At 38.8% G+C, this 23,709-nt stretch overlaps 1 protein-coding gene across 2 annotated transcripts in view; it reads left to right on the top strand.

The window, feature by feature from the left end:
* The window catches only part of ARHGAP10 (Rho GTPase activating protein 10), a 135,704-nt gene that overhangs the window by 21,778 nt on the left and 90,217 nt on the right, over positions 1 to 23,709 (top strand). For both annotated transcript variants that reach the window (XM_062493070.1, XM_062493071.1), the window contains exons 2-3: positions 18,587 to 18,682; positions 18,769 to 18,830. In XM_062493070.1, coding sequence (XP_062349054.1) covers positions 18,587 to 18,682; positions 18,769 to 18,830 — 158 coding nt within the window. The remainder of the gene's footprint in view (positions 1 to 18,586; positions 18,683 to 18,768; positions 18,831 to 23,709) is intronic.

Below are 23,709 nucleotides of genomic sequence, written 5' to 3' on the forward strand. Positions count from 1 at the left end.
CAGATTCACACTTTGTGTGTCTTGCTATGAGTTTGTGATTTGACTCCAGCCAGCAGCAGGTCAGACTTGCTTCATGTTTAAATCCAGTTTTCCTTGCAATACTGGCCATCAGTTTGCCCTTGTGGTTCTTACAAGGATGAGCATGATGTGCTTCTTCCATGTGTGCTGTGTGTCCTTGGTACTCTTTTTCCCATAGTTGCAGGATTTGCACACACCCAGAGATGGGTGTTCACATCTTGATCCCACATTTAATTGTGGAATTACATTTACACATGGTGGGTAGCAGAAATAAAGGCAGTGCTGCCATTGATCAGGGATTTCAGTGATGTCTATTGAACTTGCAATTTGGTCAAATTACCAGCTCACTGGTTCTAATACATGTTTTTTCTTGGAAAATAAATCCTACTATGTGTAGATACTATGTATGATACTATGTGTATGTGCTTTATGTCCCAAAATATTGTCGCAGTTGGTGTTTCAAAAAGAAAAAAAAAATGATGTTCCTTTGGGCTTTTAAAAATCTATTTCCTCCATCATTCTCTAACATTACTTGCAGAGTTGGAAGTGATGAATACAGAGACTTTGAGATGCCTTAGAAAATATTGGCTTTAGATGCTATCTGCTCTTCTGCATGTATTTCTGCTCCTTGGAAAATGAATTCTGTGTTTCAGACTGCTTTTTTTTGTTTGCACTAGATGCACTATTATGATTTCCCTGATCTCCTTCTGGAAATCTGTGGTGAACCAGACCAGAGTGTTGTCTGTGGCCTTCTTCCAGCTCAAGCACCCAGTAGTTACATGTGTAGGGGTTATCATCCTGGTTTGAACTTTGTTCTGGCTTTTGGATGTGATAAATGCTCCAGGACCAGCATGACAGCAGTTAATGAAACTACAGGTCATCAGTGTTTGTTTCTGAAGTGGAAACTAGCTGTGGGAGGGGAGATATATTTCCTGTTACTTCATGATGTGGGAGCAAGTGATCTGCCTGTACTTCTGTGTTCTGCTCTTCAGAGCTGCTGGGCTGCTTTCAGCTGAATGATCTGGTGGAAGAAGGTGGGAAGGAGCTACGTGGTCTTTGATGTTTTGTGGTGCACGTGTATTTCAAGATGCCGTTCAGTGCAATGCTGTGCAGTAAATTTCTGGGTGCCTTGTGTTAGTGGTTCTCATGTTTGTGTTGTGGCTAGGTGGCATCTTCCAGTGGCATGAGAATAAGAGGGAAAAATAAAGCTTCATTTCTTTGGGTCACAGGCACTTTATTGGGTTATGTGCTTATTGGAGTATCCTGGGCTGCATCCAGAGCACCATGGGCAGCAGGGAAAGATGGAGGGGATTCTGCCCCTTCTCTCTGCTCTGGTGGGACCCTACCTGCAGTGCTGCATCAGCCCTGAGGTCCCAGCACAGGAGGGTCATAGACCTGCTGGAACAAGTCCAGAGGAGGGGGATGCCAAGATGATCAAAGGGATGGAGCATCTCTCTCCTATGAGGAAAGGCTGAGAGAACTGGGATTATTCAGCCTGGAAGAGTGAAGGCTTCAGGGTGACCTAACTGCATCCTTCCAGTAGCTGAAGGGAGCCTATAAGAAAGGTGGAAAGAGAGTATTTACAAGGGTGTGTAGTGAAAAGATAAGGGGCAATGTCTTCAAATGGAGAAACAGTAGGTTTGGGTTATATTTTAGGAAATAATTCTTTGCGCTGAGGGTGGTGAAGCATTGGAACAGGTTGCCCAGAGAAGTTCTGGATGCCCTATCCCTGTAAATGTTCAGTGCCAGACTGGATGGAGCTCTGAGCAACCTGGTCTAGTGGAAGGTGTTCCTGCCTGTGGAAGGGGTTTTGAACTAGATGATCTTTAAAGTCCCATCCAACCCAAATCATTCTATGAAATATGTGATGGTGACTAAAGTGTAATTTCTTACAACACTTTAGAGTGCATAATGAAACAGAGATTACAGATTTGGAAAAAGTGAGTTTGCCAATTGATTATTTCAGCATGGTCCTAAAGGTCTGATTTGAGCATATTTATATTAAGAATAGACTACGCTTTGTATCCAGCAGTGCATTTTAATAGATCATTAGAATTAGCCATCTACGTATGGAGTCAGGCCACTATGCTCAATTTGTGCTTGTGTCCTGTCTTCACTTTTTTTATTCTTCCGTCTTCCCCTGGTATTAAATCTGAAATTTCTTCAGGTAGTCCAAAAAGACAGGACTAGTTTTCTATTCAGTGAAAGGCTTTTGTCCTGCCTCCCTTTGTGGATGACTAGAAAATGCTTGTGGCCATGTAAGCAAAATGTAAACAAAATATGTCTTTTAGATATGCATCCTGCTAATTATTACTGCTGTAGCTGCAAGTCTGCTGACATTGGTAGAAAGAATTTGGTAAAAAACCCAACCGATAAAATGATTTACAGTCCTTTTTCTCAATAGATCTATTACTTCTGGACAGTTGCAGTTGTAATGCTGGTATGGGAAGTTTTATCCACTGACCAGCAAAGCTCTTTGATGTCTGTTCTCCAGCAGTCATGTGGATTTTCTGGATTTTCTCATCTGTCTCTCAGTCAACAAAAATAAGAAGAAAAGCAAATAAAAGTCAGTGAGTTTGTTGCATTTCTCTTAGTTGGGCATTCCTGCTCTTGAATTAACATTGCAAAATATCTCTGTCATAAGATGAAGTGGCACTTACAGGTCTGCACATGCTGGATTATTTTGATTTTTTTTCTCTTTTCTTTTTCCAGTGGAGTCTGTACCATATGCAACCCCTCAAAAAAACCTCCCCATATTTGTTTTGGCTGGTGTCACCCCTCCAAGTTTCTCATGAACTTTGGTCTTTTGGGTAGAAAGGTAGAGGAGTTGCAACTGAACTACATTTAACAGGTTTTGCAGGTTCCTAGAGGCGCAGGGGACTGCAGTTGGAGAGTCACAGACATAGGGTGGGTATACAGCTCTAAAGCTTTGGCAACAGGGTGAACTGTGACAGAAAGTGCCAATTCAAAAGTACAGCAGCCTTACTTGTTGAAGTTAATCATCTTTAAAGGCTTAATGTTCTTTGTCACGTAGCTTCTGACTGATCCTCTCTGAGATTTTTGTGCCAGCATGGTCTTTAGAACAGTAAGGAACAATACTGCCATGATACTGTAATGTTTTTAACATGCAGGTAGTCCTGAATCGGGGTGATAGTAGGAAGAAGTACAAACCTACTGTGGCTGTATCTGTGATCTGGCCTGTGCTGCTGAGCACCACCGAGCTGCTTCATCTCCTTCTCCCTCCCTCTCTCCCTCCCTGCCTCCCTCCCCAGAGTCTCGAAGGTGCTGATTGATTGCAGTGGTCTGTGACTCTTGATACTGTTTTGTGCTGCACATGCTCAAAGCAGCAATGGAACACACTGAAACAGCCTAGACCTTGAACAGCTGCTTTTCACTGAGTTTGTAGCGTGTATGTTTGCATCTTCCTGTAAAGCACAGCAAAGTAGAAAATTGCAGCTGGATTTTGACTCATCAATGTAGAGTCTAATGCTTAAGAAACCAGTTAAGTTTGAAATACCACAGCTAATATGTTAAAATAGGTTTTCTTTTCACCTGCTTCAGCAATAGTTTTATTATAAAACCGGACATGAGAAGAAAAGTTGGTAAATGAAGAAAGAAATGCATAGAGGAACTTTTGGTGTAGGAATTATCTTTTGGTGCTAAGTGGGAATAGAAAATGAGATTAAGAAAGAATTTTAAGGCATATGTCTTAGTTGGCCAAGGCATCTTTCACACATCTTGCAGAGTTTTGCAGCAGTCCTAAAGAGCTTTTGCTTGTGAGGAGCAGAAGAAAAAGCCTGAAGATTTGAACTGACACTTTGTCTTCAATACTTACTTCACTTACCCCAACATGAAAATGCTGTGTTTACATGATGTGATAGGTAGGAAAGTTGCTGGTGCCAGTGCAGTACACTAGGTTGTTCACTGTAGTTCTGAGGACCACGTGTGGACGGGCCACTTTTGTTTGTGCAGTCTGCCATGGAAACCAGAATTGATAGAAACTGTTCTGATGTATATCACTAGGACTCATTTAGCATCCCCATGTCCTACAAAAGTCACTGAATGTTTTTTTTTTTTTTCCAGCTGTGATTGGCAAATGCATTCACTGAGCACTTCAGGGTTTCCTGTGTTTTGCTGCCTTATTTTCATATGTGGTAGATTGAATGAGACCAGTTCCTTTGGTTTAGAGAGGTTTTATTGACATTTATGCTTTGGGGTTGGTTTTGTGTATATTTCATTGATAGTGTAGTCCTACAATTACAATGCAGCAGTGCAGCACAAAGGAGATAGGCTGGGATTCCTGATCCCTTCCTTCTGGTCTGTGTGGCAAATGATCTGTGAATTATCCAAAATGAGGTTTGAGCAAATGAAAGTATACTTGATTTGTCCTGTTAGAGGCTCTTCTCTTTAATCAGGGAACTACTGACAGCCCTTCAGAAGCTTGTCATGTGATAACTACTTCACAGGACTCCTCTAATTACATTGTCTTTTTAAATACTTGTGTGTTGAGTAGCTCTTGAGCATGCTGTTGTTGCAGGACTGAATTTGGCATGTCAGAGTATCTGTCACTGCCCTGGAACAACAACGCATAGCTGTTTTTCCAGGTGCTTGGAAGTTTTATCATAAAGATACACGAAGTAAACTGTTCCCAAAACTAAAAAGATCTCCATGGATTCTCCTAGTTATCCATAAGAAACTACCTGTGAGGAGTAGTAGCAGAATTTCAGGGACAGGCTTTGCCAATTAAAGAGCCCACCATGAGCTGGATCCAAGGATGTTTGTGATCATTCGTGGTGGCTCTTCAGGGGAAAGAACAGACTTTTCAAGTATGCATGTTTATCTTGCATTAAGGAGCCCGGCTGTGAAACGTTTGCTCTCCTAGTGTTTTTTTTGTTTGTTTGTCATTCCTTTTGGGCTTTGTTTTTGAGATAGATAGCCCAGCTGAATGTCCAACCAGAATAAATGCATTGCTGTACATCAGCATGTGTGTCTCTCGTGTATGTATTTGAAACAAAGGAGTTTAGATTACAGTGGCACTTGGAAAGGGGGGAGATTAAATCCCTATAGCTGAGCAAGACCGAGCATGGTTGTGGTGAGACCAGAGACCAAAACCTGAGGAGACACTTTTATATCTGATGTTACTGTTGCTGTTTCCCTAGCTACTGTACTTGTTCAAGTAGTTCTTGTAATGCTCTCTCTTGATTTTAATCTTTCTGAGGGAGGAAAGGACAAGAATACAATTATTTCAGTTTCTAGAATAAGATGCTTTTGACAGTGTGTCTTTTAATACTATTTTAGGTGCTTAAGTACTAAATTGTAGGTAAAACCCGTGCTGTCCTGTGACTGCCTTGGGTGAGTAATCACTGCACTTATGGTCAGTCTGTCTTTCCCTCTCTTGCTTTCTGTTTATGACTTTGAATTTATGGAAAGCCTATGTCTCTTTCATGTTAGCCTGAGCTGTAGGTTTGCTTTTTCCCTTGAGTGTGGGAAGAAACAGGCTGCTGAAGGAGTCAGATGGAAAGGTGTAATTTTGGGAAATATGTATGTTACATTGTTTAACAGCTCTGCCACTCCCATATCTGTTGAAATGTGGGGTTCAATTTTATTACTTAAGTTACTTTCAGGGTGTTCTTCACTGCTTGAGTGACTCTTATCTCAGTTAATTTGTTTGTTTTGATAAGTTTTTGTTAAAGGTTTCTGTTTTGCAGCTGGAATAAATGTAAGGTACAACTTGAGAGAAAGCAAATAGTATTGCATTAGGGAAGATATGGCTTTGTTTTCTTAAAGGAAAAGGTCAAAGAGAAGGGAGAGGACTAAAAAAAAAAAATCCTCCCTTCCCCCCTTACCAATCAGCAAGATCAGGTTCTTTTTAATTTTTAAAAGTAACTCTGTGCAATATAGCCTACCCTTCCTAAAGGTCTTTTACATGTTTTCAGGTATATATGAATAAATATCCTTATTTTCCTTTGTAACCATTCCTGCCACTTGTTAAAGTGGTTTAGAAAACAAGGAGGAAGGGTTCAGAGTAATTCCTAGTTTATTTCAAATAAACAGTGTTCGTTTTTCTAAAGGCCTGTGATGTCCTGAAGAATTTTTTTTTTTTTTTTTTTTTGTTAAATAAACTGCATATTTTATTTTCACAGCCTATCATTTTTTTCCCCTCAGTGATCAGGAGTTTCCATGTAGCAGCTTTGTTATCTTCTGTTTCAAAAGACACAGGCTTGGTCGAGACTCGAGACTGAGTCCCTTCTTTTGCTCCAAACCTGAGATCAGAGAGTATTTGAGCACCACCTCTTTAGTGCCATCCACAGAAACCTGTTTATATCTGGTGATTATTTTTAAAACAGTTTATAAAAGAGCCCTTTTCACTGAAATTTCAGCCAAGCAAATTGCTTTCTTGTTGATTTGTACTCTAAATGTATAAACTTAACCACATGGCAGTTGAGTAAGTTGAGTGATTATTTTGTCTGCTAATATTTTCAAATTTTTCTTTTTTTATGGTAATACACCTTGTGGCAGAGGGTGGGACAAACAGAGGACAATTATTTAGTCTTCTCTATCAGTCTGATATAATCTAGACCTGGTCAAGCAATTATTCCCAGCAATTGTCATGATAATTCACATCTGATGCTTTGTTCAAAGTTTTGTTTTGTTTGGTGTTTGCTATTAGTTAGATGTTTTCATTTCATCCATCATCTCAATTGTTTTCTGCTTGCTTCCAAGCTTGATCTATGAATAAATAATCAGATATAAAAGCCATGTGCATTTCAAGTTCTGTGAGCAGGCAAGACAGTTTGTTCCAGTGAGTGCTGAGGCTGAGCTATCAAGCCAGTCCAGCTGGAGTGCAGAACACAGCGGGGTTTGTCCTTGCACAACAGTTCAGAGTAGGTAGGTGCACATGTCCCTTCCCTGGACTGCACAGATGCAGTGCTCTCACTGCTGAAAGCTGAAGCTTTTCCTTCAGATTGTTGTTTAATTTATCATCCTGTATTTGTATATATAATTTGACATATTTATCATTCCCCAAATTTGGAATTTGGGGTTCTTCTGTAAGTATAGTACATTTAACCATGTGCCCAGGTGGCCAAGAAGGCCAATGGCAGCCTGGCCTGGATCAGGGCAGAGATTGTCCCCCTGTACTGGGCACTGATGAGGCCACACCTCAAATCCTGTGTTCAGTAGTTTGGGGCTACTCCTGACAAGAAGGACATTGAGGGGCTGGAGCATGTCCAGGGAAGGGCAACAAAAGGAAAGGTCTGGAGCACAAGTCCTATGAGGAGGAGCTGGGGGGTTTTAGCCTGGAGAAAAGGAGGCTCAGGGGAGACCTTATTCCTTTTTGTAACTCCCTGAAAGGAGAATTACCTTGTAGCCAGGTAGGGATTGGCCTCTTCTCCCAGGAAGAGGAAACTGCCTCAGGTTGAATGAGAGGAAGGCTAGGTTGGATATTAGGAAAAAAATCTTCACTGAAAGGCTGCCCTGGGAAGTGGTGGAGTCACCATCCCTGGAGGTATTTAAAAAATGTGTAGATTTGGCACTCGGGAACATGTTGAGTGATGGACTTGGAAGTGCTAGGTTTTGGTTGGACTCAGTCTTCAAGGGTCTTTTCCAACCAAAATGATTCTATGACCCTATAACATAGATTGTCACAGTCCGAGCAGTTTCTCATTTCAGCCGTTAGTCTGGCAAAATGTTTTGGGGTTTTTTTCCTTCATTTTGTCATGTTCTAGAGAAGGGAACCCACATCTAGTTTAAGTTGACATTTGTTGGCAGCCGTGGGTTGCTTCAGTCTTTGCTTTGGTTTTATCTGGTTTTCACTTGTTCTGATGTGCAGTTAAAGCTTCCAAGTGTGTTCAGTATGTCTGGGCTGTGAGTGCAAGGTTGTGGGTCCTTAGGCTGATGATAAGCAGGGACAGTATTTGAACATGAACTGCTGTTTACAGGATCCAGGGAAGAGAGACAAAGGAAAAATCAATTCTTTCTGTTTTATAAATAAATTATCCCAAGATTAGTAATGCCTCAACTCCAGAAATGGTGATGGAATCACTTTAGAAAACATCTTTCTATTTGGAAACGCTGGCTCACTCGTTTTCCCTCAGCTTCCAGCAATGAAACTCAAACACAACTGAACCAAGTCCTGAACTTCTGTATTCCTACTCTGTTATGGGGAGTCTTCCTCATATCATCAGAGTGGGGAGAATAGTCACTTCCACTGCAGGAGATACACGCAGAAGTTTCAAAGGGAGGCTGTCAGTTTTTTCATGGTACTTGCTTGTCTTGTCTTGCTTTATCTGCTCTCATGAAAATTTCTTCTGACAAAATGCACAATACATAGTAATGCAGCTGGAACAGTTAAGTGAGGAAAAAAGCAAAAAGTTACTTAGGTTTGTGTTTTCACTCAGAACTTTTACATGTTATGCTTATTTAGAAACAAAACCAGCTCGACTTTTCCCCAAAACCATAATAGTGTATTTAAGCTAATTCTTGTGTCAAAGCATGAAGGATATAAATAATATTTAAAAAGTTCTCACTGTGTTATATACTGTAAATGTTCTTTTTGTTTTAAAACAAAATGAAATATGGAATTGCTTTAGAAGACTAAACCATTTTTTTGTTTTCTACTGTTCAGTATTGCAAGATGTTTCTTTCATGCCTTGTGCTTCTCATGAGGATATGGTGGTTGCTCTTGCCTATCCTTAATTGCTTTTGTTCAGTTTTTTTTTTTTTTTTTTTTATCATTTAGTGATCTTTGATTCAGGAACCAAGTGCTACCGATATCTAGGGTTGCAAACTCATTTTGGAGAAATGTACTGAAAACCCAAAGCAGAGAGACTTTCACATGCTTGTGTGCCAGAAGCTTTAAGGTCAAAAGTTGTTTCCTAGTCAGAGTCAGTGAGTTTTACTGTGTGTCACTTTTGAAATATACATTATTAACCTACATTTGATTCATTGGTCTCTTGTAAAATTTCTAATCTGAAACTGTCAGATGGATTACAGGATTTCTTTGTACACAGTCCAACTCTTGCACAACTGTCCAGACCAAAGATGAGTGAATTTTCTCCTTTGGCATGTACCACACTACATGTTGACTATTTAAATCAGTATTTCCTGCTAAGCTCTCTTAGCAGTTATTGGTGGCAGAAGCAATCATTTTATTCTTTTGCCCAGACAAATAAATTGCAATAATTGGAGAAGCTGACAAGTAAAATGATACTGGTATATCTGGATTTTCTCTAACAATAACTTTTTTTAAAAGAGCAACAGTGAGAGCAGGGAAAGGGGAGTATAAAACTCATCCTTTAAAGTAAAGTTTCATGTATTTTGGTGCTTTCTGCAATTTTTGCTTATTTAAAGTAATCTTGCATTCACAATAATGATTTTGAAATGCTCTGTGATATTCATGTAAGGCTTTGGTCTGACCTAATTAGGAGCTTCATTTTTAATATGTTTTAGTCAGAAACAGCTCATATGACAGCTGTCAGAAAAGGTGTTTTTTTGTTTTTATACAAAACTGTCGTATCATTTTGCACTAAAAATCCCTATATGACAGTTTTGGAATAGTGTGGAATAAAACTTTTTTTTTTAATTTGGGTATCTATTTAAGTTACCCATTGCTATGCTGTCTGAAACATTTTCTGGAGACTATATATGACAGAAGTACAGGCTGTCCTCTGCACCACAGTTGCTGCCAGCTGTTTTCTCTGTCAAAACTTGGATTTGTTTCATTTCTGTGTCAAGCTGCAGCAAAGTTATTCTTGAACTCTTCCATCTTTTAAGGCCTGTTGTGGTCATTCTGTCCTTGATGCTGAAGATTAATCTCTTAATAAATAAGGAAATAAACAGCCTAAGAATTGGGCACTAGGTCATTATGTGTTGAATTGTAGATCTCAGCTGCTCATTTATCTGATTTCTTATTATGTTTTCCTCTTTCCTCTCCCACTTGAATCCTGTTGCACTTGGGAAAATAAAGCTGTGCTGTCTCAAGTCTTTGCCTACTGGAAGAATTTTGCTTAATGTTCATGACTCATGAGCAGAGGAATTGGTGAAAATGTAACTTTATTTTCTCAGCATTTTATGGGCTTACTGATGATGAAGTATTTGGTAGCCATTTCATGTAACATCCTAATTATAGGTTTGCACTTGTGCTGGATGCATGTTTGGACATGTTTTCTTGTGGAGAAATCACAGTATCACAGTGCAAGTTTGATCTCCTTCTGGGTTTTTCTCGACATATACAAATATTTAGGTAGTAATTCCATTCAAGTGACAAAGTTTCGAGATATCTGCCATTTCAGAGGGAAAAAACATTGTGAATATTTTTTTCCTGCAAAGGTATTTAATGTTTAATGTTGACGTTTCTGCCAAAAAAGATCTTGCTGGAAATATTTCTTGGATGTGATCTCCCTGAGATGGTGTTCTTCCCAGTGGCAGCAGATGTGGCATGTGAAAAACCTGCAAGCTGATGTGTTTGTTGTGACCTTCCCATCCCAGGCTGAGCTGGGCTTCCCCTCCAGCTTTCCCAACCAGATAAAGCTTTGGTCACATGCATACTATCTATGACAAGAGACTTCAAGTGATGAAGTCAGTCCTGTTCCTTGGAAGGGGGAATTTCCTCTTGGTGGTGGGTCAGGACCTCTGCTGGGTTGATGTCACAACTTGACTTGACTGCCATGAGCAAATTTTGCTGACTGAAGAAAGTAGGCATGTCCTGTCAGTTATTTGGATTTAGAAAAGTGCTTTGAATTCAGTGATTATTTCACTTAAGGTGAGTCGTGTGGGGTTAATGCTTCACTGCCCATTTTCATGGTGGAAATTTGATTATGTGGGGTTGTCCCAGGACCACAAACCTTTTTCATAATTTACACACCATAATGGCAAAATTTAGATTCTGACCAACAGTGAATTGATATTTTTCTCCTGCAATCAAAACAGTATTTCAACACAATATATTCTATATATAAACATTGTAGTTGTCTGGGAACTCAGTCTGGGAATGAAGGCAATGCTCCAGAATTTAAACATTCAGAATGCTGATGTTGGATAAGTATCTGTAGAATAAACACATTTTTTCCTCTAAGTACTTTATTTCTTTCACAGAGTTTCCCAGTTGAGAATGTTTTCAGTTAACTAGCACAATTTTTCATCCTTAAGCAGTATGGTCTTCTAATTTACTTGCTACTGAACAGCAGTAATGCATGAAAGGCCTTCAATTCTGTGGTGTTTGACAAGAATTTTAATTGAAGAAGAAAACATCTGGAAATCTGTGATGTATTTAGTGATCAGAGGTGTCTTATAAATGCTATCAGTTTTAAATTTCCATTTCAAAATTTATTACTAGCAGTGTAATCTCACTTTCTGAATTCATGCCTCTTGACATTAATCACAGTAAAATCCTTATCTCTGAAAAGGAATTTTTTCATCTCATGTTTTCTAATGCAGTCACCTTTGAAAGGCAATTCCCAGGTCTATGATCCTTGAAGAGTTGCAGATATTGTAGGAAACTTTACCAGGAAAGCTTCGATCGTACAAGTACTTGGTATTGTATGTTCCAGCATTGCTTCTGGATTGATGAAGAGTGTTCTTCTGGGAATAGAGTATAGAACAGTGGTGTCCCTCTTGCTGCCATTTGGTGCAGAATGGCAAAGAGAGCCTTTGCAGCAAATCCTGAACTGCTGGTTTTTATCTGTGGGAACTGTGTGAATTTGGTGGAAGCCCTCACGGTTTTCTGTGTTGTAAATTAATTTTTCCTTATTCATTGCTTTCTAATTTATTATTTATTTTGTTCTGTTTCATTGTAAGGGGCACAGAGTTTGTAGGGATCAGGAAGATGGTTCTGATTCCTTTGAAGAGAGATTATCTCTGTGGTGCTTCACAGGAACTTCTCTCAGAATTGCAAGACCCTTCAGCAAGGGCTTTGGGATACAGGTCTTATGTCAGGGTGGTTGCAGGAGTATTTCTTCACCACTGAAGCAGTAAATTTATCTGTGGGATTGTAGGACCAGGAATGGAGCTTCTCTTTTGGTTTCATAATGTAACTTATGCTGTGTTCCTGAAAAGCAGAACTGAAAGATGTAGTCACCATCTGAGCTGGCAGAGGGGTGGGGGCACTTTTTCATAAGAGCTGATGCAGATGCTTTAAAAAACCTCGATCACTCTTGAGATAATAAATGTGCTTTTTTGCCTAATGCCTGTGATGCAAAGAGGAGAATGCCCTTGGCAGGGTGGAGTAGGGCTGCTGGCAGATTTCAAAGATCCAGCTAAAAAGGCAAATAACCAGAGCCCAAGAAGGTGTGGTGCAGCCAAGGGACAATACCAACAGGACTTGGCACTTTTCCCATACTCTCATAAGATGCTACTTTATTTCATATATTGTAATTAACATGTTAATTACATTTTCCTGGATGTGGAGGATTATGGATTTTGTACCCTTGTAGTTGCAAGGGTAGAAAGAGGAGCATTGAGTCCAGTCTGTTTTCACTGTTAAAAGTTGCAGAGCTAGAGAAGGTAGATAAATTGATACCTATTTTATGTTATTGTGCTTTCTATAAGAGAAAAAAAATGGTTGGAGGTTGTGGCATCTAAACAATTTTTCATATTTATGAAAAAAATTAATCTACTCTCCTGACAGCTGAAAGATTTCTTAATGTGCCTGTTCTGATTGGTGTGGGGAATACTGGTGTTTAGACCATGGGATTATGCATTTGAAAGAAGGAAAATCATAAAATATCCCAGAAGTAACCTATGAAGTAAAATTCTTGCAAGAATTGGGTTCTCTGTTTTAAGAAGTGGGAAGGTTAAAATGTCTCTTTTGGGCTGCTCAATGTGACTTGTTCAGACTAAATAGCCTAGTTTTACTTGTCCCAAAATTGCACCACAATTAATGACCCCAGCATGCAGTAAAACTGGTAATAGGCAATGTCCAAGATTGTGGAAGAAACATTTGGGAGCAGTAGGTTTCTAACAGAGGCACTGTTTGGAAGGATGGTATTCATTGCCCTGATATTAGTTGTTCTCTTTCTATTAGATTGAACACTAAAAATATGTTTTTGGTTTTTTTTGGCTTGTGGGCTGTCATTAGCTGGGAGAGTCATGACAAAATCTGGGCTTTTGCATAGTAGAAGAATGACATTGGTTCTTATCTATGTCAAGTTAAGAAAAATTCTATTAGTGATGAAGATAACTAAAGTTCTTATTGAACTCTTGTTTTTACATATAAATTACCGTAGAGTTGTTTGTTTTTCATTTTACTCTTGCAATTACCTTTTTTCTGTTTGATGCAAAGCATTTGGTTGCATGTGTGGTGTTTCACCCTTTCCATGTTAAAATTTGAAAGACTTTTCCTAAAACATTGCTGCTGCCATCCCTCTTTTTTGCTGCATTTTAAAAATTTAAACTCTCACTTACGTGCCTGGAAAAATTTCTGAGGGTTTTTCCAAAATAATAAAACAGTTTGTAACTTTGGTACACTTAATGTGGAGTTGCCTCAGATGTGAGCATATGAATGAGGAGGGTGTGAAGCTGTCAACAGCTGGAGAGGAGCCTTTGGGCCAGCAGGAGCAGGATGCTAGTTGGATTAAACTGAAATGGTGAAAGATTGAGGTTTTCCTTATTTGTTTTAAAGGTGTGGGATGGACCAAATGTCCTGTATTATGCAGGGGAGGCAGGGGGAATTTGAGCCACTTGACAGGTCAGTAATATGTTGCTTTTTAATCCTCATAACCAAAATTGTTAAACTTTCAGAAACCTTGTGAGCTGCCATGGATAATGTGACATGATTAAAATGGGGCTCCAGAAACCTCTTAGACTTTGAACTTGATTTCCATTCAGGTTTTGGATGGGAATGAGTAACTTTGTATTTTAGCTTCATTGTAGATTTTCTTGTTTTGATGGCTCTTTCAATATATTTATCAGATAAAAATGAGGAGTAAAAAGTTTATTTTGTTTTAAGGAGTTGGAATGTGTTACTGCTCTTAGGAATTCTGCCACATGGCCTGCATCTGCTAAGTTACTAAATTAATCCTGTTTATCCACCTTGCTAAGGTAGTGACTAAATCCTGTTCATGTTCTCAGTGTCATGGATTATATTAGATTCATTGCTCACCTTGTGAAAGGGGACACAGAAAAGGAACACGGAGTTGCTTCTCAAGTGTTGAGATGGTGCATTTTTGTACAAAATGTCATATGAGTCTGTACTGCAGCTCTTGGACAAATTATTTTAAGTGCTCTGTTCCTCTGAAGCTGCTTTGTTGGCTCTTGTAGGAGATTGATGCCTGGGAAGAAGAGGGGAGAGAGGCCAGCTCTGGCTCAGCTTGTTCTTGCCTGTTTCATGATGGTGTGTGGCTTGCCTGATCTTGGTCCACTGCAAAGAAAATACCTTGAGGAGTCTAATATTAGTCCCTAAAGTTGCTTGAAGATGAGCTTGGTAAATCTGAGTGCTTGTTAATCTTTTAACTTTTTGGAGAGGATGTTGATCAATGAAGCCATGTTCTAATCCACGTTAAATAAAGCTGCTGGAAATCTTTCATTCCTGGAACATATCTATTCAGAGTCAGTGAAACTTGAAGTTAGGAATGAAGAATGGCAATGCAATTCCAATCCTTCTTAAAAGCTCGATGAAGAAATGTATATACTGTTGTAGAAAAATACTAACACTCATACAAATAGGTGTAATTCTTCTGCCTTCCCAAAGAGATCCAGAATAACCTCAGAAAACAATATTGTCTGGCTTTGTGCAAGTCTTCTGGTTTGTGTGGCTAGCACTGAGATTAGTACTGATCTGTCTTAAAGGGAATCATTGGATTCTGGTGCTGTTAAGTGAGGCTTGGCCACCACCCAGCAACTAATGGTGTCATGTTGGCTCAGCTTGACTCAGATAAGGAACAAAAGTATTTTCTTTCAAATCCAAATGGAAAAAAAATATCAAGGTTTTTGTGTGGGGTACTGGCAGCACATCTGGCACCGGACAAACTCACAGGAACACTTGTTATCAAGGTGTTTCAGAGCAAAGGGAGGAAGCAAGGCAGCTGCTTCTGCTCTTTGGTGTATTTTTGAATAGATGCATCCAAACATGAAAGAAGTACAGTGTACTGATATGAGCAATGCCAAAGAAAAAATTAAAAGCCCTGATGTCCTTGGGTCCCTCCCTTTTCTCCTTGGAAATCTGTCTTCAGCCTTTTGGTCAGAATGTTTAGCAGATGCTTAGTAGGTGAATCTTTGATATTAGCCTTATGGGTTTGCTTAGATTCCATTGTATTCAGCAGTGTTTGGTTGATAGTTAAAGCGCTCTTTCATCTTGAATGCCCCGTTCCTCCCTTTCAATGGTAACAGTAGCTTGGAACAAGCAACCACCCTATTGCTTTCTTTATCTTTCAGTTTGGTGCTACTTTGTAAAATGTGGATATTAAAGGGAATAAAATAGTTACTCTTCAGTAGGCCACAGCATTATTCACATAACTGGTCATGCTGTTAGATACATAATTGTTCTCAAGTGCTGTCTGATTCTAGTGTTTGTAGCTGGAGTCCATTCGGGTTTACAGTCTGCTAGGGTTTACAGTCTGCTATGTTACACATGCTGGTCTTACAGGCTCTTATGTTGGTGTGAAGAAATGCTGGGATGTATTTGTCCGTGCCAGATAAATAATTTTGCTCTAGTAAAGGTCTTCTGACACATTGTGGAAGAAAGCCAAGCTACATTTATGAAATTTCTAAGTTAAGCAACAGTGCTCAGCATTTAAATTGCAGCACAATAGTCAGAGACTATAGTACTTATGATGATATCAGCATCTAGTTTGTTTTTATAAATATTTATAGCATGGTGAACTTTTGTGTATGAACTATAGAACATGTGGAATTTATCAGAGCAATCTCATGTTGTTTGTCCCACAGCAGGTTTGGCTGCAGGTGGTCGGTCTCAGCTGTCTCACTCTGGCTGTGGTTTGTCAGATGACAAGAAAATCCACCACAAAGCTATGTTATCTTTTTTTTTGGTTGGGTTTTTTTGTGTTTGTTGTTTTTTTTTTTTCCAGCCACCATCCTTGTAATTTTTCCTGTGCCTCAACTAAAAAGAAATCAGTATTCTTGCTCTGACCTTCTGAGGAGGTTTTCTTCCATCACTACTTGATACTCAGTTTTGATTTTGCTCCAGTGACTTCTTATCTTTGTTGAAAGTGCCAAGTTTTTAAAATCCAGGAAATCTCTTCTTGTTTTCTTTCAGGTGTTGATTCTGTAGTCAGGTATCCACAGCTTTCCTTGACCCATCAGGTTGTTATTCTGTGACCCAAATCCCCAACTCACTGATGGTTTCCAAAATTTTCTTTAATGTTCTTAAACATTTCAGAAATTATTTGTGGAAAGATGTTACAAAAATTTAATATGTCTTCATGGTTTTAATAAGGAACTCTGCAAATACAGTTTTGATGTATTAAACAGTTACTGGTTCCAAAACCAGTCAGTCCTTGGGTCAGTAATTACCAATCCCTGAGCAGATTCAGTAATGAGAAATGCATAAATATGGATGGTTGATCCTGTGAGAAGCTGAGTGTTTTAATTCAACCCATTCTCAAGCTGACTTAAGATGTTGGACATTGCACTGAAAGAGCCTGGGTGTGGCCATAGGTTTTGTTTGCTGTCACTGTCACGAGAGAGGTGGCGTTTGACAGCGCTCTAGAAAGGCTCACAAGCTCACTAATGTTGTACCCCTCCAGTCTGTGAAGGGAAACAGGAGTGTTGTGTGCATGTGGTGCTGCATGAGACTCTTAGCAAGTACCTTGCTTAACATTAGCTGAATGCTTCACCTCTACCAGTAGGAGAAAACATAATGAACAATTGCTTTCTCTAGCATGGGGCTGGCTCTCATATGACAGGGCTTTAGGAAGGGATTATCCGAGTCAAGAAAATTTAATAAGTTTGGGGGAGTGTGTGTTGTTGGAACCATTCTCCCATAAATAAACTCTCTTCAGCCTTGTGCTGTGACCTGGCTCACAGATAAACGTAACATTAGATGGTTAACCTTGTTATTTTCCATATTTAAGCCTTTCACAGCCAACAGAACTTGTTTCTTTGGCTGTCTGCTTTATGAACAGCTGTTCAGCCCACAAGACATTTGAATTAAAACACCCGTGTTTCCATTCGCATGGGAGTTACGTTACTGCATCCTCCAACCTTCTTATCCTTGTTATTTCAACCCCGTGCAGCATCCTGCTACATCAGGTGTTGGAGGGTACATGCACAGGTTTAGGAGGGAGCAGCTCTGTTACACAATGGGTGAGGAGAGGACTAATGAGAAATGGAAGAAAAGAAAGGAAAAGGAACAAAAAGCATTTTTTTCTTTTAATTTTAGACTGTGTTTTGCTGCTTGTAGAGTATTTGACTTAACCTTTTAAGTGGTTGAACTGAACTTTCAATATGTTGTGCTATGTACTACTTTCAGAGGTTGTACTGTGACATGTGATGAAATACATGGATGCAGGACTAGTAATAAAATTGGGTGACTCTTTGTTTGCTCTTGGTAAAAAAATACCAAAACAAATTACCTCCCTCCTATAGCTAAACCAAAAAAGCCCAAGCTGGTAATCTTTTAGTGCCTGTTAATATTAAAGAGCAAAATGCTTAGCTGGCCTATTGTAGGAGTTCTTCTTAACCCTTCAGAATTGCATGTGATAAGAAAAAGATTATAGATTAACTAAATACTTTAAGTTGTCCTTAACTTTGGCTGACAACAAAAATGTGAGTAAAACCTTCACTACTGGGTAGAGGTGTACCAGAAAATGTATCCTTTTTTTCCCTGCTGAACAACTGCATCCTTCCAGAACTTGTGATGTTCCCAACCTGCACATGTCAGCACAATAGAAAAGTATGTGTACACTTTTTATTTACAGCTTTATGACTTTCAGTGAGGGTTTGTCACGATGATATTGTGACTGAGTATGGAGTCTAATTACTTCCTGAGAAATGTAAGAGTGCAGCCTTCGACCTCAAATTGCCAAATGTTAGCAGGTAAAATTTGGGCTGCTGGAAATGTTTTATAGCTATTACGAAAAGTTATATAAAATTAATGCATTGCATTTTACCTAGCTTTTGGCAGAGTTTAAGTCCATGGAATTTCTAGTTCAAGTGCAACAGTTCTTTTATATTTGGTTTATGTATATTTATGTATAAAGGTTTCACTTGTGGAGCTGTCTATGTATAGTATCTAGAAAATTCCAAGTTGTGTATTTGTGCTGATGAATATGCAAGTGAATTTATGTTAGCAGAGCAAGACAACTGGTACAACTTACACTGAGTGTTGTGCCCTTAACTTCTGTGATTACAGATGTTTTCATGCCCTGTGCCCTAAATTGAAGATATAAGGATAGATGTAATACTATACACATGATCACATGTGCTTTCTACTTGCATAAAGAAATCTTTGTGACAAATTCCTTATCAGAAGAGGGCTAGGAATCACTGGATGTCCTTAGGCAGACCTGTGTGAAGAGTTTCATGTAAAAGATGGTTATTCTAGGCATAGAGAGATCTTCTGGCCTATTTAAAATGACTGCTTGCTCTTCAACCTGTGCTTTTTTTCTTGCAGACCTTTCAGCAGCCCAGAGAAAATTTGCCCATTCTCTGAGAGACTTTAAGTTTGAATTCATTGGTGATGCAGAGACTGATGATGAAAGATACATAGGTAGGTAAGAAGTGACTATGAGTGGCTATGTTTTGTCAATGCCGTCCTGCAACATGATTACATTTTTTTATTGTTTTGTATTACAGATGCATCGCTTCATGAGTTTTCAAATTTTTTGAAAAATCTTGAAGAACAAAGAGAAATTTTGGTGAGTTGCAATAAATGATTTAAAAAGCTATAGCAAAGAGATCAACATTGGGTGAAGTTGCTTTTTATTGCTTTGTTAACCACCAAGGTAATTGATATCCCTGACTTAACAGTGAGAGCTCTCATTGTGTAGCTTCTGCTTCTATATGTTAATGAGAACAACTAGTTCTCATTAAAGAAGAAATCTGTATGGTAGGGATGGATAAATATGAGTTGGTTTAAAGTAGCCATGCCCAGATTAATTATGGCTGGGGTGAATGGGAAAACCATCATAAATTTGTTTACTATTTCCAGTAAAAAGCAAAATGAAAGAGTTAATGCTGTGGCAGGGGACACTCAAGTTTTGACAATTCGCCAACTTTGGATCCAGGATCTCTGCAGCACTGGCTTCAATGCTTATGTGGATCTGGGATGCAATCTGTTGTATTTATGAAGTAGCAGACTTAGAAACCTTTACTTTGTGTTTGAGCTTTGTGGCGAGAGGTTGGAGCTGCAGACAGTTGCTCTGTTGTCTAAAAGTTTTCTCTTCTTTGTTCTGTTGCCTGTGATTGCTTGGGGTGTAGTGAGTGAAATATAGCTCATGGTGGCTGCACACGGAGCAGGGGCTGAGAGGTGTGCAAAACACCTTGCTACCTGGGTTTCCTAACTTTTTTAGAAGATGAAGGGTTTCATTCTGGATGCTTTCTTTCTGGTTCTTCTCAGCAGCTGCATGCCCAGCTTTTGTTTCAGAGCAGGGATTCACAGAGCAGCTGTGTACCCAGTTTTCTTCTGAGTCAGGCCAGAATCTCCATCTGGGAAATGTGCTTAGATCTGACTTGATACTTCTCAGTATTTGTCATGTGATTTTATCTTTGCCTTCCTGGAAATCAGTGATCCCTTGGCATCACTGAGAGGAAACTGAGACTAATCTGCTCTCTTCCCTGTTTCTTTCTGCCAGAAGCTGTGCCTGCAGTGCAGGAATATGTAGATAAGTGATAAAAGAACTTGCAGACAATTCTTTTTTCCATGTTTCTCTCTCCAGTCCTGATACCAGTAATAGTCATGGTTCCTTGTAGTGTTCTGTTCTGGTATCCTGTTCTAATCTGAAGCCAAATTTGGGTCTGAATTAGGGTCAGTGTGGTTCTTCACACTTTCCGAAAAACTGTCTTTGCCTAGTAGAGCCAAATTTTCAGTGTTTTGAGTTGTTTTGCCAAATTGTAGGGATTGGTTCAAGTATGTTTCAATACTTCTTATGTTTTTCGTAATTCTACAGTATTCATCTTTACTCTGCTTTTTCCTGCCCTCCATAACTGTATTTTATTTTAATGAATTGCACAGGTCTAATTAGTGAAAATCTTTATGAAGTTTTATAATCAAAAGTACTTCAGAATTGCTACATTATTTTGATATCAGGCTTTTGAGGGATGACTTAAGAATTGCACGACACATTTCAGTGTTAATAGTGTGTCAGTATCAATAGCTCTTCAACAGGGATAGATCACCACCACAGCAGGCTGTGCAGAATCCTGTCTGTCTGGATCGTAAAACACTTTCATTGTTCAGATTAAATGCCATGAAACTGTATTAACTTACTTTTTTGGTATGGTGCCCATGCTTACACAGAAGTTTCTATCATACTGAAAGTTAACTAGTGTCAGTTTCTTGATAGGAAAATGATGAAATGCAGTTATTGTTAGAACTGTGACTGATGAGAAAGAGGGAGTATAAATTGTAATGGGGAAAATATTTAAGACCAAATAGAAACAGAATATATACTCTGAGTTACCAGATGTGTGGCCTTTTTATTGCATCTGTAGTCTAGCAAATGTTATGTATCATTTCTGGAGTGAGTTTATGTAACAATGGCCGTAAGTCTCTGAGAAAATGATTGTGTGGTGACTGGAAAAGATAATTTCCAGCATCTGCTCCTGACTTTTTTTTAAATTTTGACTTCTCAGTGGATGTTCTAACAGTGGCATAGCTCTAGAGATACTCCCATGGAGAATATTAGAGCATGTTGCATTCACAGATGTTTGGAATGAGGTCAGAGATCCAAAGTCTTTCCATTAAGATGCAAAGTATATAGCAGGATTGTTTTTCAGAAGCATTCAATCTTTGTTAAGAATGCTCATTATTGAGCATTTTCCTCCTTATTATTTTGAAGACCAGAGGATTTTGGACTGCTCTCTTCACTGTCAGTGCATAGTTAAACAGATAGATAATTTTCAATCCCATAAAATAATATTAAAGAAATCAATGAATAATTACAGGACTAAGGACATTTCAGACTGATGAGGATTTTAGTTTTTTAGATACTTGAGAGAAGTTTTTTTTTTTTCAGCCAATTTGCACTCAGAATACATTCTAGACTGAAAGTAAATGCTCATCACCTACACTTTGCATGGTTTTCTGAAGTTGTGGTGAATCCAGAGTCCATAACTTGCTGTCAGTGTTTAAAATGAATGATGACCAAAAAGGTAAATTTATCTGATGAATATTTATTTGGTGGATATAGTTTCATTCAGATGTTGGAGTCTTGCACTTCATGGTTTAACCATTTCTTCCATCTCCTTCAAAGGTTGTTGAAATTATATCCCAGGTGTCAAAGGATTTAGTTGCCTATGAAAAGGGAAGTTGGCAATAATCCAAACATTTCACTGAAATTATTAGAGTGGTCAATACAAAACCAAATTACATTTTTCCCTAGCACTCTTCCTTGGTGATGCTCCCTACAGCAGATATGAAATAGATCACTTTGTCCCTGAGAATATTCTGGAAATTATTTTTATGTGTTGAGGGTGAATGGAGTCATAGGACTTAGATTTTGCTCCTTTGGCATTGCAGAAGTGCTGTGGAAGTTCAGAGATGGCAGGAAACTTGGCAAGATGGTAGGAAAAGGTGGGGATGAGCAAGGCCCAGTGTGGTGATGCTCAGATGCTCTGTCCCAGTACCCAGCTGTTCCCCTGCTTGCCAGGGAGAGTACCAAACCCTTCCTCCTGGCAGCAGAAAGGAGCTTGGGTTCCTGTGTGGGACTGAGAACAACAGGCTTCACTGTCTGCCCTCATTTGAGCTGTGGTGACAAGCAGGGAAGAGTTACCTGGTAGGTAGCAATAGCTTGTTGATCCTTTCCTTCACACCTTCCTTTCTCCATCCCAGGCTTCTCCTAAACGATCAGCTTGCCCCTAATTAGTTTTCCCTGTTGATTCCAATCTTGCTAAGTCATAATCAAATTTGATAGGTCTTGTATTGTTCCCTCAGTTATCTTGGCAGTGCTTAGCACTCCTGCTGTGGTCACCTTGGTGTGCTGGCTTTGAGTGCTTTCCCTCCTTGGAGTTCCTCTGTCCTGCCATTTACTGCTTCTGGAGTGCACTTGATCCTTGTCAAAAGCTGGTCTAACAATTTCTTTAAAAAGTTCCAGGAACATTTCTCTTTATTCTGATGTTTAGTCTTCATTTGTTTCACTTGATGTTCATACTGAGTCTCCTTTACTACAAGTTAAGCTGGAAAATTTTTGAGAATTTTTCCACAGTAGTCATGGAATAAAATGGATCCCTTTTCCTTCGTAGTTGTATTTTTATAGTTTCCCTTTCCAAGTGGTGTTTTACATCTGTATTTTTCCTTGTTCAATTTTATTACACTGTGTTTGACTTTCAGTCTTTTATGTTAGAATTACTGCTTTCTCCTCCTCTTCTTGCTTTTAAGTTGCTGCTATATTTGCTCCTCTACCATCCTCTGGGACCTTGCTTGCCTCCCCCTTAGTTTGCGTTGCTGACTTCCTAATCTATTCTGAAGCAAAGCCCCTTCTGACTTGAATGCAATTAATACTTGTGTTGTGTAATGTAGGAATGCATCTAATTGCTCTTTAGGAGTCCTTACTTCCCTCAACACCTGCTTTTCCCCACTATACTATTCCCCCACTAACTATAGTTAGATAGTTTGCTATAATTTAACTGAGGGTATTTTTCCTTTGTGGAGGTAATTAAAATGTGTTGTCTTATACTCCATCATTGATTTAACATCATTTCAGTTCTATAATGGTTTTACAGCTTCCTTCCTCTCTCTTTCCAGATACATATGAAGAAAGTCTTTTCCTTATTTTTTTCTGTTGCCAAATAAAATATGTGTTTTACCTTCTTTCTAGCTTTGCCCTGAAGTATTGCCTATTTCCATTTTGCTCCATCACATTTCTCTTTGTATAGGATTTCTGATACAATTACATTCACCTTACTATATTCCCTGTGATTTCCGAAGGCAATATAAGATATTTTACTTTGATATGTTATCTTCTATTTCCTGCTGTGTTTCTTGCACACTTCTATTCCTTCAGATGTCTTGAGAGGAAAGGTACTACACAGCTATACTTTACTTTAAAGTTGTTGTTTTTTGTTTTTTTTTTCTCCAAAAGAAAGGCTTGTTCTTGTGCCATGGGTAACTTTACAGTTTTGGCCTCTGAAAAATTCTTTTGCATTCTTTGTCAGTTTTACCAGGGTGGCAGAATCAAATCCAAATTAGCATCTCTCTGAAAAGCAGAGTTATTCCTGGCATATATCAGGAGCACAAGAAATGGCTTCTCTATGGATTTTTAAAGAAATATCCCTGTGGATTTGCTCTTTACTATTTTTTAAATTTCTTCTTAAAAAATCGAGGGGAGAGGGTTTCTCAGTTGTGCTTTCACAAGTTAAAAGAAGTTGCTAACATTCAAAAGTGTACACTCAAAAGGTTAAAGATATACTTTGGGTAATCTGTACAGATATGTACATTTACTTATTTAGTCTTACTTAAACTACCTCTTATGATTAGATATTGAAGTGCTTAAGTATTTATTTCACAAGTAAAGTGCTCACTTAATACACGATGTTCCTGAATAGCTGTTATCTTTTGTCCAGTGACTTTTGTATCTG

Source organism: Cinclus cinclus, chromosome 5 (genome assembly GCF_963662255.1).
Source record: "Cinclus cinclus chromosome 5, bCinCin1.1, whole genome shotgun sequence".
Taxonomy (NCBI): domain Eukaryota; kingdom Metazoa; phylum Chordata; class Aves; order Passeriformes; family Cinclidae; genus Cinclus; species Cinclus cinclus.